This window comes from Eriocheir sinensis, chromosome 1 (genome assembly GCF_024679095.1).
Source record: "Eriocheir sinensis breed Jianghai 21 chromosome 1, ASM2467909v1, whole genome shotgun sequence".
Lineage (NCBI taxonomy): Eukaryota > Metazoa > Arthropoda > Malacostraca > Decapoda > Varunidae > Eriocheir > Eriocheir sinensis.
This window is the reverse complement of record NC_066509.1, coordinates 4,195,117-4,213,101: the sequence shown is the minus strand read 5'-3', so window position 1 is coordinate 4,213,101 and position 17,985 is coordinate 4,195,117. Positions and strand designations below refer to the sequence as shown.

At 41.8% G+C, this 17,985-nt stretch overlaps 2 protein-coding genes across 5 annotated transcripts in view; one reads left to right on the top strand and one right to left on the bottom strand.

The window, feature by feature from the left end:
• LOC126983379 (E3 ubiquitin-protein ligase TRIM33-like) overlaps positions 1 to 13,787 on the top strand; it is a 25,580-nt gene extending 11,793 nt beyond the window's left edge. For 2 of the 3 annotated variants that reach the window (XM_050836138.1, XM_050836272.1), the window contains exons 10-15: positions 2,206 to 2,431; positions 3,051 to 3,188; positions 4,052 to 4,167; positions 4,452 to 4,688; positions 5,024 to 5,176; positions 5,423 to 13,787. In XM_050836138.1, coding sequence (XP_050692095.1) covers positions 2,206 to 2,431; positions 3,051 to 3,188; positions 4,052 to 4,167; positions 4,452 to 4,688; positions 5,024 to 5,176; positions 5,423 to 5,608 — 1,056 coding nt within the window. In that variant the 3' untranslated portion in view covers positions 5,609 to 13,787. The remainder of the gene's footprint in view (positions 1 to 2,205; positions 2,432 to 3,050; positions 3,189 to 4,051; positions 4,168 to 4,451; positions 4,689 to 5,023; positions 5,177 to 5,422) is intronic. The other variant, XM_050836203.1, reaches the window with a different exon arrangement.
• Positions 12,228 to 17,985, bottom strand: part of LOC126983558 (ras-like GTP-binding protein RhoL) — a 74,969-nt gene continuing 69,211 nt past the window's right edge. For both annotated transcript variants that reach the window (XM_050836382.1, XM_050836450.1), the window contains one exon: positions 12,228 to 17,985. In XM_050836382.1, the coding sequence (XP_050692339.1) occupies positions 17,792 to 17,985 (194 nt within the window). In that variant the 3' untranslated portion in view covers positions 12,228 to 17,791.

The window sequence follows — 17,985 nt, the reverse complement described above, 5'->3', positions numbered from 1 at the left end:
AGTGGGTGAGCTTAACTGCCTTATTCACAAATTTGTTAGTTTGTTTTGTGACCAGAATGTTGAAATGCCCCAAAACAGAAGTATATAAATAAGCAGATTTTTTGTAATATTTGCTGACTGCAGAACAACTTTGTGGGTTTTGTGTCTGCTTTAATAGTGCTGCATTGTGTGTGTGTATATGCCTCCGTGGTCTAATGGTCAGGGTGCCTGGCTTCTACTCTGCGGGCCCGGGTTCGAATCCCGGCCCGGGCAGTCGGCGTGCAGCTCACCCAGCTGTTCATCCTCCCTCTTGGGCTGGTACCTGGGGAAACCTGGGGAAGGTAAACTGTGGTAACTCGGATGTCACACTGGCCCTGTGTCCCGGGGTAATGGGCTCCCTCCCACCACAGGCTCAAGGGCCAATGTCACGGAGATGAGCACCAAGGCCATGCGCTGCTACAGCGTATGCCCCCAACTTTACCTTTACCTATTGTGTGTGTGAGCTTGTAGCATAGATGTGATTGGTCTAGTTGTCATTATCTCTGCATTCCATCAAGAGGGATTATTATTATTATTATTATTATTATTATTATTATTATTATTATTAAGGTCTATGAAAGGGCATCAAGTGAAAAAAAATTATATAAGGCCATATTACTAAACATTTCGTCACCCAAGTTCACATATTTGACAAGGCTTTCATAGGAATTTGGGGCATCTCCAGGAGTAGTTTTATGACCCTGGTGGTAGATTGACCCTTCTGTGCTGTGAACCTAAAGAAACACTCATTAGAACCCGATTGATCCGCTCTTTGACCTTTAGAAATAGTTGATGTGAGAAATGAGTGTCTTATATTACCGACCACAGACCCAAACAGAATCCCCGTGATGAGCAGACATGAATATGAAAAATAAAAGACAGGTCATACAGGGTCACTCATTAATAGAAGGATTTTTCTGAATATTGGGAAGGTTCAATTTTCAAGGCAGGATGAAATTACATTGTACGACTGCAGGAAGGAAACTAAATGGATGTCTTCCTGTCAAGTAATGTCATGAGCCCTCCAGGGGATAGTGTTATAAATGGAGTTTGGTGACTGGGCTGCTCAGGTGCTTGGCCGCACTCCCTTTCATGCCTGTCTGTCATTGGTTGATATTCTTATAAACTCCAATGGACCTTTTTATTTATTAATGTCATTGGGTAGCTTCATGAATAGCCCCTTCTGTCCCTATGTTTATGGTTATTGCTGGAGTTTATTTCACTGGAGGAAAAAGTGGAGTTTTTCTGCTAAGCTAACCTAAACAGACAGTAGTTAAATGTCCAGTGTAATTGTCTGTTAAAAAATATAAATTTCGGCATCTAAGTTTAGCATTAAAAATCTTGCTGTTGTTTGGGCTGTGTTTTGAAGTATTTTGATACTAAAGGGTCACAGTCTTAAAGCCAGGGTCCAGTGTATCTAGAAACCACATGCAGCTGAATGGGTGTATGTAAAACATGACAGTTATTTAATAGACTGTGTGTGGCGGGCTGGAGGTGATGTGTGTAGGGGTGTGACCCATTTGATGGGAGGTTATTTCTCTTCTAACAAATTTTTTATTTGTTTCTGGATTCTGACAGGAAGTGGGATGGTGATAATCATGATTTTTATTGCCATTCTTGTCTTGTCTTATATTCTTCTTCTCTACAGACCTTCATACTTTTAAGCTTACAAATTAACAGTTCTCATGAGCATAGAAAGATTTGTAAATGGATATTGTATAGTTGGTCATTTGAGACAGCACCTCTATGTCATATCAAAAACATGATAGAAACTCATCACTACAATATATACTTATTAATATCAGTCTTATTGCTAAGGATTGACTGTAGTAACTTAGGCAGAACCACATCAAGCATTGCTGGTCATTGATGTTTTTGTTTTTAGGTTTGTATTTGAAGTAGAGGTGTGTCATATCAGTAAAGTTATATGAATGATAAGCACTGTGCAAATAACTGTAAATATAGTTGATATAAAGTAAAAATACCAGTAGCAATAGCCATAAGTGTTCCACAAGCATGTTGCAATATGAAGGAAACAATTCATGATATAATATGATATAATAGCACAGGAAGTAGCAAATGGAGATATAAAAGTAGTTGCAAGAAAATAAAAAGTTATATAATGTCATCAGCATCACCCACACCAGAACACTCCTTTACCGGCCTTTCCCTTCCCTTCACCTGCAGGACTCAGCCTCAGAGGACAACAAGCTCAAGGTGCTGGCGACCCCGATAGTATCAATCAGCCTCTCCGCCCTCACCTCAGCCGCCTCCTCCACCACCATCGCTGACGCCCTCAGCAGCAGTACTGTCAAGGTGAAGGAGCAGCCTGGCATACGTGCTGACAGCTCCTCCAGCCCCTCCAGCGGCCTCACCATCACTGCTGAGGATAGGCTGCACATCACAGAGAATGGTGAGTGTTGTCAGTTCATGTGTTCATCTTCAGAAGGTATTAGTTTAGGCTGGACTTGAGGGAGAATGGTGGTTGGTGTTGTCAGGTCTCATGTTTGTCTTTGAAAGGTATTAGTTTAGGCTGGACATGAGGGAGAGAATGATGGGTGTTGTCAGGTCTAATGTTTGTCTTTGAAAGGTATTAGTTTAGGCTGAACATGAGGGAGAGAATGATGGGTGTTGTCAGGTCTAATGTTTGTCTTTGAAAGGTATTAGTTTAGGCTGAACATGAGGGAGAATGGTGGTTGGTGTTATCAGGTCTCATGTTTGTCTTCAGAATGGTTGGTTTTGTTAGGTCACACCACACATTTGGCTTTGAATAGTGGGTTTTGTCATGTTTGTCTTCAGAATTTAGGGTTCTCCAAACTTGAATCTGCTTTTTGTTTATCTTCATGTTTGTCCTAAAACAGTTGGTTTTATCATGGTTATGTTCAGAATTTAGGCTTCTCCAAACATGAATCTGCTTTTTGTTACTTTCATGAGACTATGGGGAGGGCAAAAATTTGTTGGATGATGATATAGGCTGTGGAATGTACTGTCATATTTATCTTACGCAAATTGCAATGTTTACTTCTCTGCAGGTGATGACAGGAGTCGGAAGAGAGGAGACGAGCAGAACAATGAGAGTGAGGACAGCCTGCCAGAACTCACCATAGACATGGGAGCAGCAGAGGCGGCCCCTGTGGCAGTCCCGGAACCTAGGAACGGTAAAAACTTGGGTGAGATCTGATCCTTTGATGCATGGATGGGGTGCATGGTGGGCTGACACTGCATGACTTAATCAATGTTGTTTTGGTGAGTAACATGAGTAGTAATTAATTGTTGAATGTCTACCAGATAAAACACTCGGCTCACAACCGAGAGAGCCCGGGTTCGATTCCCGGGCGGAGTGGAAAAATTTGGGCAGCTTTTCCGATACCCTACGCCCCTGTCCACCCAGCAGTGAATGGGTACCAGGTATTAATCGGGGGTTGTGTCCCGTCTCCTGGGATCTGTTCCCTTCTATAATTCCTTCCCCTTCTGTCTCTCTCCGGCATATGACCACAGATGTTGTGCCGACTAAATGAAACTTTCCAACTTTCCTACCAGATGAAGGGAAAATTGTAACAGTTATGGATGTGGTAGATGACTGCTGAACTATAATGGTGCAGATTTAGTAAGTAGAGGAAAGGCTGTGTGAACAATTAACTTTGAGGAGTTCTGGATATGATGTTAAAACTGTATATGATGTTTGTGTATGTGATCTGTGGATGAGATGCACAGTTGTTCATTGATGTGGGTCTTGCATGCTTTCTGGTGACTGGTTTTATTTAACTGACTAAACGAATCTCCCTATTGTATGATGCGGTGATGAAAGGAGAAAATATGATTGAGAGCATGCTTTGATGGCTAATGAATATGTGATGTGAGTGTTAATATTGATCTGTGTCATGCGATAGTGTGAATATTTACAATCTTTATGAATGGGTCTACAGCTAATATGTGAAATGACTTTCAAGACTGGTTTATGTGTCCTGTGATGTGAATGTTGACAATCATGTTTATCAATTTTGGTACCAACTCTTGTGCCTGTGTGTTTCAGGCATAGCGCCGGGCACCTCTGTTCCGTGGAGGAAGGATCCCAACGACCCCAACGATGACTGGTGTGCGGTGTGTTGGGACGGCGGGGACCTCATCTGTTGTGACTTTTGTCCTAAGGTGGGTAGGAGCTGTGGCTTATCTCTTATGAGCTTTTATTTATTTTCTAACCATTGAAATTTTATGTAGAAATGATTACACTACATGCAAAAAAATATGATTTGGTTGAAAAGTAATTGCATTATCTAATCACAGAAAATTTTATTAAATTGAGGGAAGTTTTTATCCGGGAACATGGTGTTGGAGATATGGATAGATATGAATACAATTACACATTGTGCTCCTCAAACAGGAAGATTGAATGAGTTTGAACTATGATTATTCATCCTGCATTTCCCTTACAGGTGTTTCACACACACTGCCACATTCCCACCCTCACCCACATGCCCACGGAGAACGAAAAGTGGCAGTGCATGTTATGCACCGACATAGACAGTCTGCAGCTCCTGGACGGCCACGACAAAGAGAAGAGGAAAATGGGCCTCACCATGCGGGACACAAAGGTGGCTCAGAGGATACTGCTGGAGCTGTACTGCAACTATGAGGCGTCACAACCCTTCAGGGAACTGGTGGACCGAGAGGTGAGGCTTGTCCAGCTGATGATGCTGTTTGCTATTCAGTCGGCCCTTGATATCCGGGGGGATGAGTGACAGTAACCCCTGTTGATTTAGGTCCCCTTCCCCCCATAAAAATACCCCAGGAATTGTATGAGTCAGGGCAGCCAGAGAACAAGTGGAGAGCTGAAAACATAGCATTTGTCAGAGCACGATGGAGTACATTGACATCAGACAGAGAAATGGAGAGTGTTTGGAAACACCTGCAGGGTATTAGTAATGACTGGAGGGGATGATGATAAATAGTTACATTATAATTATTGCTGTTGTAATTTGAGACATCTTCAATTTCACTCTTGCAGCTGACTGAGTACTATGAGGTCATCAAGCACCCCATGGCGCTAGAGATTGTGAAGAAGAAGCTTGCTGCAGGCTCTCCAGACCATTATGAGTGTCTCGAGGACTTCGTCAGGGACATCCGACTCATCTTCAAGAACTGCTACGAGTTCAACCCTGTAAGAGTAGTGTTGGTCGTCCTTGAAAGGGTTGGGGGTGGGCTGTCATCTTGTCTGTCTGTCTGTCTCCTTTCCTCTCCTCTTCTCTCCTCTCTTCTCTCCTTTCCTCTCTGTATCCACTTGTATATATCTTGTCTGTTCCCCTATGAGTATTAGATTTACCTTGCCCATGTATTGAAATATCACCAGCTTAAAAAAATTGCCCTGATCCTGCTCTTATTGTTCTCCCTTGACCTATTGTTGCAGAAAGACACGGAGATCTACCAGAACGCCAAGATCCTGGAGGACTTCTTCGAGCAGCTGCTGGAAAAGTGGTTGACAGACTATGCCTTTGACACCATGGAGACCTTGCAGGAGGACCCCGACACCCCAGAGCCAAAGAAGAAGAGGAAGCTGCTGAAGGAGGCCGACGGTGTATTTCACATTCACTGAAGTCTTGGTAGTAAGTAGGGAGCAGCATATCCTCTCTCAGCAACCCCTTGACATGTTCAGGCTTAAGTTAGTTTTTATATTCCTTCCTCGGTAAGCAGGCCGGCCTTGTTGAGTGGTGGAGTTTGGATCAACATCTGCCGAGATCTCACAGTACAGAATGTGTGTGTGTGTGTGTGTGTGTGTGTGTGTGTGTGTGTGTGTGTGTGTGTGTGAATGCATGAATGGCACACACAAGGAGGGTGAGCAGAAAATACACATGTCAGCAGTGTAGTGCGCAGGACATTATTACACAGCTGGTTGATTCTGTACCTCAATAGCAAATTAAATTGTTCCTTAAAGTTTGTTTCTGGGGCTTCATGACTTACACTGTTCCAAAATTGAGTTCCTGGGAGTAGCCAGACTGATGGGAGAAACTTCACCAAAGACGGTCCCAGAACAAGGCAGAGACCTTTTATATTATTTAATAAGTGGCTACTATAAGTAGAACTTGTTGAATTGCAGTTTTTGCTCAACAGTACCAAGCTTTGACTCGTGAAACACAGTGAGATCTGAGGGAGACAGGGTAAGAGGCAGACCATTGCAGTGATAGTCATTGTTATAGTGTGTGATTGTCATTTATCCCTTCCTCAAGTAAGCAAACTTAAGGGTATTTGCAGCTGTAGTTTTATGGAACTATGTGAGGAGCAACAGCAAGTAATAGTTGTCAGTTTTGTGTATAAGTCCTATTTATTGTTTGTGGAATTTGTAGTTGTATGTGTAACAGGTTCTGTATATAGCTGCATTATATTTTGAACAGTGGCATCAGTTTCAGAATCTGTCTTTTATAAAGACATTCACTAATGGTAGTGAGTAACACTGTTCACCAATTCATGAAAACATGTTGTACATCAGAAGCTACACAAGGCCACTGTGAGTGCAGGATGAGAATGGGAAGTGACATCTGGGTCGAGGGAGTGACTTCCCTCCATGACTCCTTACACTTCACTGCTATACTAGTGTGGCCTGCCTGTGGCCCACCATCAAGGGGCAGTGACATGCCCCACAGCTGCAGGGAAGGCTGCCTCACCACCTCTCAGGCCTCTCTAAACACACAACATCTACATAACAAGGGTTGATAATGCTTGGATGTAGACAAACTTTGATTACAGTACAATATTACTCCTAAACCTGCATTTTCATTATGTATAATGCCATTTTTTTATTGCACTATTTATTCCCAGAATAGAGTAGTGTTTATCTAAAGTGATGTTGAAATGCAAATGGAATTATGATCTTACAGCTTTTATTAATCCTTTCTGACTTATAATTTGGAAGTACACATCAAAATGCGCTTCGCTTTTCCTGATTTCTTGGAGTCGTTACAATCACGGTGTTGTGGAAGTAGACAATCCAGAGCATTTTGTCTCACCACCATTCATGATGAGCCATATTGAGTCCTGGTGGCTGCTGGCGTGTGCCTGGGGGGACGCCTGTGATGGCTTGCTGCTGCACCGGGCCACTGAGTCTTGTGTGATGAAGGGATGCCTGCAGACAGTATTACTTGATATTATAGCTATGGAGATGGTTAATATTAAGACAGAAAAAGAGATGATTAGACTTGGCTGTTTTGACTAAGATATGACTGCCAAGCTGGACTTGTATACCTTTTCCAAAGTCTTTGAGATGTGAAGCAGAAAATGATGAGCCATATTGAGAGGAGAGAGAGAGAGTGCTTATTTTTGATGAGGTGATATTCATTCTTCAAAGAGCTGTGGCAACCTAATAAGTCAGGTAACCAGATACATGTGTGTACCCTGTGGGTGTCCAGCTGAGTGAAAAGTCAAAATGTATAAAATGAAAGTGTAGTTCTCATTGAGAAATTGTGAAACACTGGTATATTGTGGACATACACATCAGCCCTTCAAGGAAACATTGGCATATAGGTAAGCTTTGATTGTTTCATCCTTTGTATGCAAAGAGCATCAGACGTGAGGTGTACTTGTTCCTGTGTTGGTTGTCAGGCAGTGGTCAGGATGGCTGATGAGTTTACAAGGATTCCTAAAAGTAGTCACAACGGGGAGGAGTGAGCGCTGTGGTGCTGGCAACAACAGCGTGGTGATGGCTGGGCTGGGCCTGTGGTGGGGACTGTGGTTTACACTGTCTCTTGCCTCTCAAGTGGACAATTCTCTGTGAAAAATTGTAATTTGTGTATACGTGGAGAGTGCACAAATTGTGATGTCTGGAGATGTGGCATTATGTTCATAGGTATATTTTTTAATTGGTAATAGTAATTTGTATGGGTTATTGTTACCTGGATGCAACACGAGGAGGCTGTGCTTCAGCCTCAACAACCTTCAAAAGTGCTTTAATCATTTCTCCATTGCGAGATTATCAGTAGTAAGATTAGGCTGTAAAGGTTTCTGATAACTCAGTTTGATATTTCTTATATCTATGATGTAAGAGCTATGAAAAAATGAAATATAGATTTATAAGAAAAAAGTTTTGTGTGAAAAACAGCTTATCACCATGTTTTATAAATTATTATTTCACACCCTTAAGTGAGTGCTCTGAATGTGATGTGCCGAGTATTAGTTCCCCTTTGTTGCGGTGTGTGCTGAGGCCGTGCAAAACTCCCAGATTAAGTGTTGTAAAAATGCAGTGAAGACCAAGGCTCTTATATTGCTGTATGGCAGTGTTTTGGTTGTGTTTACTTGTAGTGTATTAGTGGAGACACATGAGGGGGATGGTGTTGGGAAGCAGGAGAAGCAACAACAGTTGGTGACTCCCATCACAGACACCTCCATCCCAGAACTCACTGTGAAAGTCTGTTAAACTGATAGATAGTGTAATAAATTTTGTAATTTTACTTCCATATTGATATCTAGTCTGAATCTGGTCTGTGCAAGATAGGAGCTTAAATTCAAGAAGGAAATGACTGAAAAACCTTTTGTCATAGACTTCTACTATCATTAAAATAAAGTTCAGGAATCTAAACATTCACCTGTGTCCTAAGGTGTGATACCATGGACCTTTGACTTTAGATTTGTCTGTCACTGGTGAAAGTTATCTTTTCATTGCATGCAATGGACTGTGTGTCTACATCACCTCAAGAGCTGTGGTCGCCCAGCACATTGCTTGCATGTTGCAACTTCTTGTACTTGCATTTAGATGACTATTAAACCCACTCTTCTAGTTTTGCATCATTTTCAACAATTATGTTTTATTCCACATTGCAGGAAGTGTTCTTCTCAGTAATGGCATCTTTCCCTGCATTTTTATGGTATTTTCTAGTTTTCCTCCTTGAGTGCAATGACCCCTTGGCTTTTCATAATTTTTGGTAGTGTTTCTGAAGCAACAGGGTTGTCAGATGGGAAGGAAAGCAATACTTAATCCTAGAAGTATTTGTTGTGAGTACATGATGCCTTGATTTGAGTGCTTCTTGGAGGTGTAAATGTATGAGGTTTATTTTGTATGTATCGCTGGTGCTCCCACAGTGAGGCCGCCACTGTGATGCCCCAAGTGTGCTGCCTGGCCCTGTCTTCTGCATTCCTTACTGTGCTAGGATGGACATGTCTTGTACAACACAGTTCAGTTATGACACTAGGGATTTTGTTGATTGCAGCTTTTCTCTGTGTTATATTGTTTGGTGATATTCATGCAACACAAAACATCAACTCTGTAAATAGTATAATAACTAAATAAAATTAAAAGTCTCAGGAAAGAATTTCATGTTTTACACCAAGCAGTACATTCACTGTGAGAGCACTGCCGAGTTGGCCTTTGCAGCACCTCGGGAGAGGTGCTTGGGAGTCATGCTTGACTTGCATGACTTGGCCGTGAGCCTTTCAGCCTGAGCTGGGAAAGCTTGTGCAGCCAAGACCAATCTTGAGATACTTCCAAATAACAATTTTTCAAGGCTTATGTGGCTAATAATTGCCCATCAATTTGAAGATCTCACATAATTTTATGAAAGAAGATGAGTGAAGTATGTCAGTATAGAAACTAGACATACAATGTCAAGAAATTTAGGAATCCCTGTTCCTTGAGCAAGCAGACAGAACAACCTTCTCAGCCAGGTTTAGACAAGCTATAGGAGTAACCCTGCACTTGTCACTTTGGTTTTACCAACCTTTACAATTGTCTTCTTCCAGCATTATTTCATTTTTGGAAAATGTATTTATCAACATTTTTAAGTAGGTACATGAATAGTGGTGAAAAATGCTAGCTAAGTGGATATTGTTCAAGTTGTTTTTGGTGATGAAATGATCAAAATTACAGTAGTACATTCTTGTATCACCTTTGTTGACAGCATCTGTCACTCTTGTGTTGTGTTGCACTGTTTTTATCTACCCAAACAACAAAGAATTGAACCCAAGTACAACATGCATCAGGAAGCCGAAGTAAAGTACATTTTCCTAAATGCTATCTGCAAATTGACAAGTTTACTTTAATTTGTTCAGTATTTTGAAATTCGGCATTGCTCAGCACACTTGAATAAACACTGATCACACCACCACTTGTTGCTAGCCAACTATGCATCCTTTCTCGTCTTACTATAGAAAAATCCTTTTCTTGTGTGAAAGTACATATTTACAGAGTAATGAAATACAACTACTGAATACAGTGAGAAATTTTATGTATATCAGATCAGCCTTGTAGCTTGAAAGTGAAAATACTGAGTGGGCAAGGCATTGTTGAAAAGTTTGTCAAAGGAAAGTAAAGAGAAAGTAGATGATTAATTTGGTATGAAGATATCGGTAAAATATCGGAAGAACAACAAATTTCTGGAAAGAAGTTAAAAGAGAATAGGAGTGAATGGGCTGAGAGTACTGGGACAGGGAAAGTTGGAAATGCTTCTGCCGTGGCCAGCCCTTTGGGTAAATCCCTGTGAGGGAGCAAGGCAGGCAGTGAGATTTAGATAGGCGGATTAGCCCTGCAATATCATTATTTCAATAATAGAAGAACTGGTGCCCATTAATTAGGAAACTGTGCTATGTGCTTTTTTGTAATGCACTGATAATGGAACTGTTTCATGATGCCTTAATATATTCAATGTGGAATCAAAATATATAAAAAATAAAAAATGTGTAAATGCAAGTAATGTCAGACGTGTAAATAAAGATGAAAGTACCATTCTGAATGATGAAACACACACACACACACACACACACACACACAGGTGTTCCAGGCAATCAAAATTTTATATTTATTAAAAAGGTGATGGTAATGGCCAGTGAGGGTTGTCACTTATCAAGTTCCTATTGTGTCAGAAAAATGAAGCTCTCTTGCCTGCACACTCCAGTTTGCCTCAAGTGATAAAGCTGTATGTAGATATATTTTAGACAGTTTAGGAGTTGACTTGTAATAACATAGTCTTGTGTTGCATTCATTGTCTGGTGCTCTTGGAGTGGAAGAATAAAACCCAAGTCACCATTCTGTATATAACTTGAGTGTAGGTAGCCTTGTGAAACCAAGCCACGTGTTCTGTGATGAGGCTCCACGGTGTGTGCAGATAACTGGGTCACAAGCCTGTTCAGTAGTCATCACCTGTCTGTCGTACAAACAGACACTACACTGATTTGCTTTGGGTTTCTGTGGTGTCCTGTGGCAGGCCAGCATAGACAGGTAGAGGGCTGTATTACAAGCTGAATCCGAGAAGTTTTGGGTCCCTACAGAGCTCGGGATGAATAACTCTGCAGGGACCCGAAACTTCTCAGACTTGACTTGTAATACAGCCCCTAAACTGAACTCTATAGGGACCTGAAACTTCTTGGATTTGACTTGTAATATGGCCCAGTGTCTCAAGGTGTAGTGATTTTTATTTTTTTTCCAGGGCATAAAAAAAAGGTAACAAATGTGAAAAAAAGCCCGCTTCTCAAAATTGTCTTTGTTACTTCACCACAATGCAGCACAGAAAGACCTGAAGTACTCATATGACTATAGTATTTCTGCAAAAATAAAGTAAATGCTAAGTATTTTGTACCAAATTGAAGTCGTAGATGTTCATGGAATTGCTGAGGGAGACTAGCTGAGTAGGGTTATATTTCAGACCCCAAAATGGAATGTATTGCAGCTGTTTTATCATTATAATATATAGTTATATATTGAATTATTTGAGTATTTTTCTTACTGGCCTTCATTCAATCTTTATTTTCTTACTAATGAGGTCCCTGTACAGTAAAGGGCGGGTAAAGAAGAGAATGGAATGGAATGGAGAGTATAAGGAACCTGTCTCGTTGTGCTAGAAGTGACACAAACCACATCCACCCAACCACTGAGAAGCACAATGTTCGTATGAAATGGTTAAAGGGTCTGTGAAGGTGGACCAGAGGCAGGTAGGGTGTGTGAGCAGGGTGTGGTTATTCGTAAATATTCTTAACCCCTCGACTGCAGATTTCCTACAAGAAGACATCACCAAGCTACAGGAATGGAACAAAAAGTGGCTGCTACAATTCAACGAAGAAAAATGTAAAGTCATGCACCTTGGGAGGGGATATCCAGCATACCAATACCACATGGGAAACACTCCACTATGCACCACAGAGGCAGAGAAAGACCTGGGAGTATCTGTTACCAGGCTACCAGTGAAAGCCAGATCCGTGCCAATCGCAGCGGATGGGTTAAGGAAGAAATGAATGACTTGTATTAGCTGTATTGCAACCATTCTTTATTCATCTAGCTGGTACACATCACTCCCTCTCTACACACAGCTAACACACAGGTACTAACATCGGCCTGCCATACAAGCCTCCTGCAGCCTCCCGCACAGTTGTTATAGAGAGTTGCATCAGGCGTTCATGTCTCAGGTTCAGCTTAATGATTATGCACATATCAAACAAAGGAGCTCAAGTTTATATTGTCAAAACAGTTAGCAAGTGATTCATTTCATTCATCATCTCCAGTAACCACCTTTGCACACCAAACATGTCACCTCACATTATGTAGAATTAATTTCAATGCATGGCACTATTGACTTTTTATATATAAATCTTGCTATATATACAGTATATCGACATGGTGTTGTATTAAGGCACTTTCAATATGCACTGAAACTATGAGAAACCACACTCAGCATTCTTCCACTGGTCAGCCCACACAAGTAACCATTCCAGCCATTCCTTCACTCATAGAAGTCACTGTGCTGGGAACTCAACCGCACCAGATGAAGTGACTAACCCAAAAAGTCCGAATGTCCGCTTGTCACCTTCACTGTTACACGTCACACAGCTTTTCAGGGTTCATAACACTTGACAGTAGGTGGAGGAGGAAAACACGCAACACTCCAGTGATTCCCGAGTGTGTGCTGACCCTTGCGTGGCTGTCCAATCCTCCTTGTCACTGCAACACTCAACATTCAACACATATCCCCTGCAAAACTCCACACCACTGCACCACTCAACACATATCCACTTGACCATGCTTGCCAAGTCAGTCCGTATCACTTGAACACGACTAATGAAATCAAGCCTCCACGTGTCTCTAGGAACATGTATCTTTAGAACACTAAGGATGATGGATGTACATAAATTCCTCTCCTGTGTGCCCCGTCATCAGCTCCTGTGCTACTGTTTGACATAACCACACATACAGTCCCCTGAGGAAGGACCACTCACTCTCATTCCAAACAATATATTTACCAGGAAACAATAAGATGAAAATGTAACCACTATGTAAGAACTCTAGCTTAGGTTCATGATACAAGACCACACTATTACATGTTTGAAGGTCATAATGAGATCACTCTTACAAAATGACACTTTTATAAGCAGTGTCGCATCAGCCAGTTAACAAATGAAACATGATTGATAACATCTTAAATTCATATTGGTTAAAATTTTGTGCTTTAATTGAGTATATTCCCTTTTCTGAAAGTACTACATGGGGGCACCTCTTGTCCTTGTCATTAATATGCTGATAGTTTCGTGAATGAAGAGAGGAGAAAGGAGGAGAGTGTGGAAAGAGAAAGTAAGGTGAATGAGGAGGAGGAGGAGAAGGAGCATGTGGGTAGGAGATTGCTAAGTATGGAGGTAGAGGGCAGGAGGAAAAAAAGAGGAAGGCCAATGAAGATCTGTATGAGTGTACTGTGTGAGAGATTTGAAGGAAAAAAGGGCAAAAGGGCAAGATCAAACAAGGCAAAGGAAAAAATAATAAGGAAAAGGCTGGTCATAAACAGTAGGAAAAAGTTATCAAGACAAAGAAAGCTGAATGATTTTAGGAAGAAGATTAGTATTCTGTTTAATGAGTTTTTTTAGAGTGAATACTGCCAAGTTTCTGAGCTGTCTTGTTGGTGATGGATGTCAGTTTCAGAAAATAACTATATATGGCTGATCAATTATTATGACATTAAGACTGATGATAATTGCCATCATTATAACTTATCAACTCCTGTCAGAGATTTTCCTTATGGGCCGTATTAATACCAAACATTTCGTCGCCCAAGAACACATATTTGACGAGGCTTTCGTAGGAGTTTTGGGCATTTCCAGGAGTAGTTTTATGACCCTGGTAGTAATTTGGCCCTTCTTCTGTACCATGAACCTAAAGAAACACACATTAGAACCTGACTGTTCCCCTCTTTGACCTTTAGAAACAGCTGATGTGAGAAGCGAGAGGATCTTATAATTCCGACCCAATATGTGTTGCAGAAGTGAGTCGCACCTCCACACGGACCCAACAAAATGTACAGCTCTCAGGACATATGAAAGGGGTGCATGGCTCAAGGGAACACCAAATATATGCAGCTAACACACTATTAGCTCCCTGTAATAACAATAATAATAATACATCGACATTATATAATTGATTCACCCAGTAACAGTAGTACTTATAGACTTAAACTACAGCTTCATATATATATTGATTTGGCTGAATGTCATCACAATAGAGGAAGGTTGTTTGCATGTGTTCTGTGCTTCATTAGCTCCAAATATATTTATCAGTATTTCCAGCTGATGGCAATACACTTACTTGAGCATTTCAAGGAAAATAGAATTGAAGCAAGTTGTACAACTACACAAGTTTACATGTTTAATAACTTATATTAAAATCATCACCTTCTTGTTATATATATATATATATATATATATATATATATATATATATATATATATATATATATATATATATATATATATATATATATTGTAATACACTGTAGAAGGGTCGCACTGACACCAAAGAAGTCTATATATGCATCAATACCCATTGAAAAAGTAATGAATCAAGCCATTTAGTTTGTTTCCAAATAAGAAAAAATGTGTATGTGTTCTGATAGTAATAACATGTTGGTATTAATGGGAGAGTTTAGGGGCGGCTCCTGGAAACATTATCATCCTCCAGTACAGGAATAAGAAAAGTTACATATATAAAAAAAGTCAAGTATTAATTAAATAAAATTATAATATGATGGTAAAGATAAGTGTTGTGAAGTGAATAGGCGCCGTACAGATGATGGAGGAAGATAGAAATCATATATTCTAAAGTAGTGATTAGATAGAATTATAATAATGGTAAAAACAACTTTTGAGAGAACAGACGCCGTGCTGGACGCCGAAAACATCATCGACATCAGCAGCAGCGGCGCGCCAAGGACAATGTTGTGGCTTCAGCGTGTGTGCTGTGCTCGGTGTTGTGCTGTGTGTGTTGTGTTGCGGGTGTGTCTTAGGACTGGAACACTGTGCAAATCGCTGATAAAAGAACACACACGCGGCACGCCCAGACGGTGCTGTGGCGCCCCTTTTGTGTTGTGCAGTGTGTAGTGACCCAAGAAGTGACCAACCTGCCCCGCCCCCGCCTGTCACCTGTCATCTCAAGAGGCTGCCAGAATGCCGAGTGGCTGCCAGGTGAGTACACGATGAGTGCTGGGTCACCTGCCCGGTGGGGGAGTGTGGACTGCATGGAGGAGCAGCTCACTGCTCGGGACGTCATTAGCATTATGGATAAAGTTTTAACGCGCCGGTATCGTTTTCTATTTGACCAAGTACTCTTGTGTTGTCATATAAGTATTTCAACAACCTTCAAATCTCGCGGAAAATCAAAGGAAAAAAGTGTAGAGATCAGTGTGAAAATTGCCATGAATTCTGGTGTGGGGAACCCGCACGGCAGCGGCCGGCGGAGTAGCCCGCCGCGTCCCTTGGCAGCCGTAACCCGCGGCTCACCACAGCTAAATTCTAACAGCCTCTTACCTGCAAGGGGGCTTCGCACCCTTCGCCTCACCTTGGGGGCACTAAAAGACAGGTGAATATACATGAACCTCCTGACGGAGGTGGGCTCTGCCCCCCTCGCCTCCCCTGTTTTCACATCTCGTTGCATTGGACTACCTCGCCGCCCGCGGCCGCGCGGGCTTGCACACAACTTTCATGGCTCTTTCCACACTTGTTTTGAGATCTACACACTCCTGTGGTTTAGCAAGAGGTTTCAAGGTTTGTAGAAGAAATGTATTGCAATAGGAGAATTTATCTTAAAGCAGGAAGCGAGATATGGGATGTTTTATCACTTTTATGCCATTTAATACACATGACAGCCGTGCGTATGATGGCTGACGGCGCCGAACTTTGGTTTAATGCCTCTCCTCCCCAAAAGTGTGTTGATATGGGATTATGGAATTTGGATCGTAACTTTGGTTAGGATGTAATTTATCTTTGTGTTAGTGGTGTTTTCTGTGAGTGTCATTTCAGATATTTGCAGATTACTTTGTTACTGAAGAATGTTTCCACGCCTCCCATCCCCACGCGCGCGTGTGTGTGTGTGTGTGTGTGTGTGTGTGTGTGTTACAAAGTGTACAAAAGGGGAGCCTGTATTGCTAAAACACGAAAATAACGAACAGACTGCTTCGTCAACCTTGCGACATATCAGATATATTTTTTCCTTACTTTAATTATCTCTTTCTCAACGCTGACCTCCGCACAACTGAATTCCCTACTGGCTACAGTGAAGAAGGCGCTTGTTGGAGGGTTTGATCGGGATGGAAGCAGTGAGGGTGAAAAGGCATGACAGCACAAAACACTTGCCTTTCTCGCGGCTCTTACAACCTCTCTTGCCCTCTTTACCCAAATCCTCTACGACAGTTTTGCTGGTACATTTTACCCAACACCCCACAGCCATATTACTTCCCTCGCACTATCTAGCACTCTTATACAATGAATATATGAGAAGAAACCCCGCGGAGTTGAGATATACATGAGTTAGATATGGACTGCAATCTATTCTTCGCGTACACGGCTAGGCTATTTAACTACTGAAGCCTACCACGTTTTAAGCTTAACAGCCGCTCCTCAAGCCACTTTCCTTCCCTCCCATTACTTTACACTTTAGTTAATGCCATGAATATATGAGGACAAACCCCGCGGAGTAAATATGAAGTGAGTTATCATAGGGCTAGTGGCTGTTTTTTCAATCTGCTTGGCCATGTTATGTAACTAGACCACGCCTGTTATAAACATTTACCATCACATAACCGAACCTCTCATTGCTTCCCTTCCTCTCTCTGGCCCATTTATTCTGAAAATTCATACAAACAAGCCCCCTCAACATGAAATAAGACCCATAGCCTAATATGAACACAGGGAGAATTGCTGACTAGGCTAACTAACGAAGCCGGGCCTCAAACGTATATAATTATCTCACCCTGTAACTCATTCTGGCATCTCTGTCCAGTAAATGTACACAAAACAAACCCTTATAAGATTACATAACGACCGAGAACTTGACATGAACGAAGGGATGATAGAATGCTAGGCTAAAACAGCATCACACCCACCACCCTTTGCATTCATTAGTACACAGCCATGCCTCACACCTCCTCCCACACCCCCCGGCAAAATTACACAAAAAAGTCCCGTAAAATGATATAGTAACGAGAACTTGGCATGAACAAAGGGATGAGAGAATGCTAGTAGGGTAACATCACATTTAACACCCTTTGCATTCACTACACAGCCATTCCTCACACCTCCTCCTCCCTCACTCCTCTGCAAAACTACACAAATAAGTCCCTTAAAATGATAGTAACGAGAGCTCTAAGGGAAGAGAGGTATAGGTAAAGCTCTCGCTACATAACACACGACCACATTCACCACCCTTTCCTTTACACAGCCATGCCTCACATACCTCCTCCCTCACTCCCCGGCAAAACTACACAAATAAGTCCCGTAAAATTATAGTAACGAGAGCTCTAAGGGAGGAGAGGTCTAGGTAAAGCTCCCGCTACATAATAACACAGGGGCGGGATCGTGGGGCCAGGCCAACGGCGGCACTCACGGCGGAGGAGAAGACCTCTTGTAGGCCATCCTGATTCTTGGCCGAGCACTCCACGTACTTGGACAGGCGGTGACGCTTGACCAGCTTCTTGCCGTCGCGGGGACTCAGCACGTCCAGGTTCCTCACGTCCATTTTGGTGC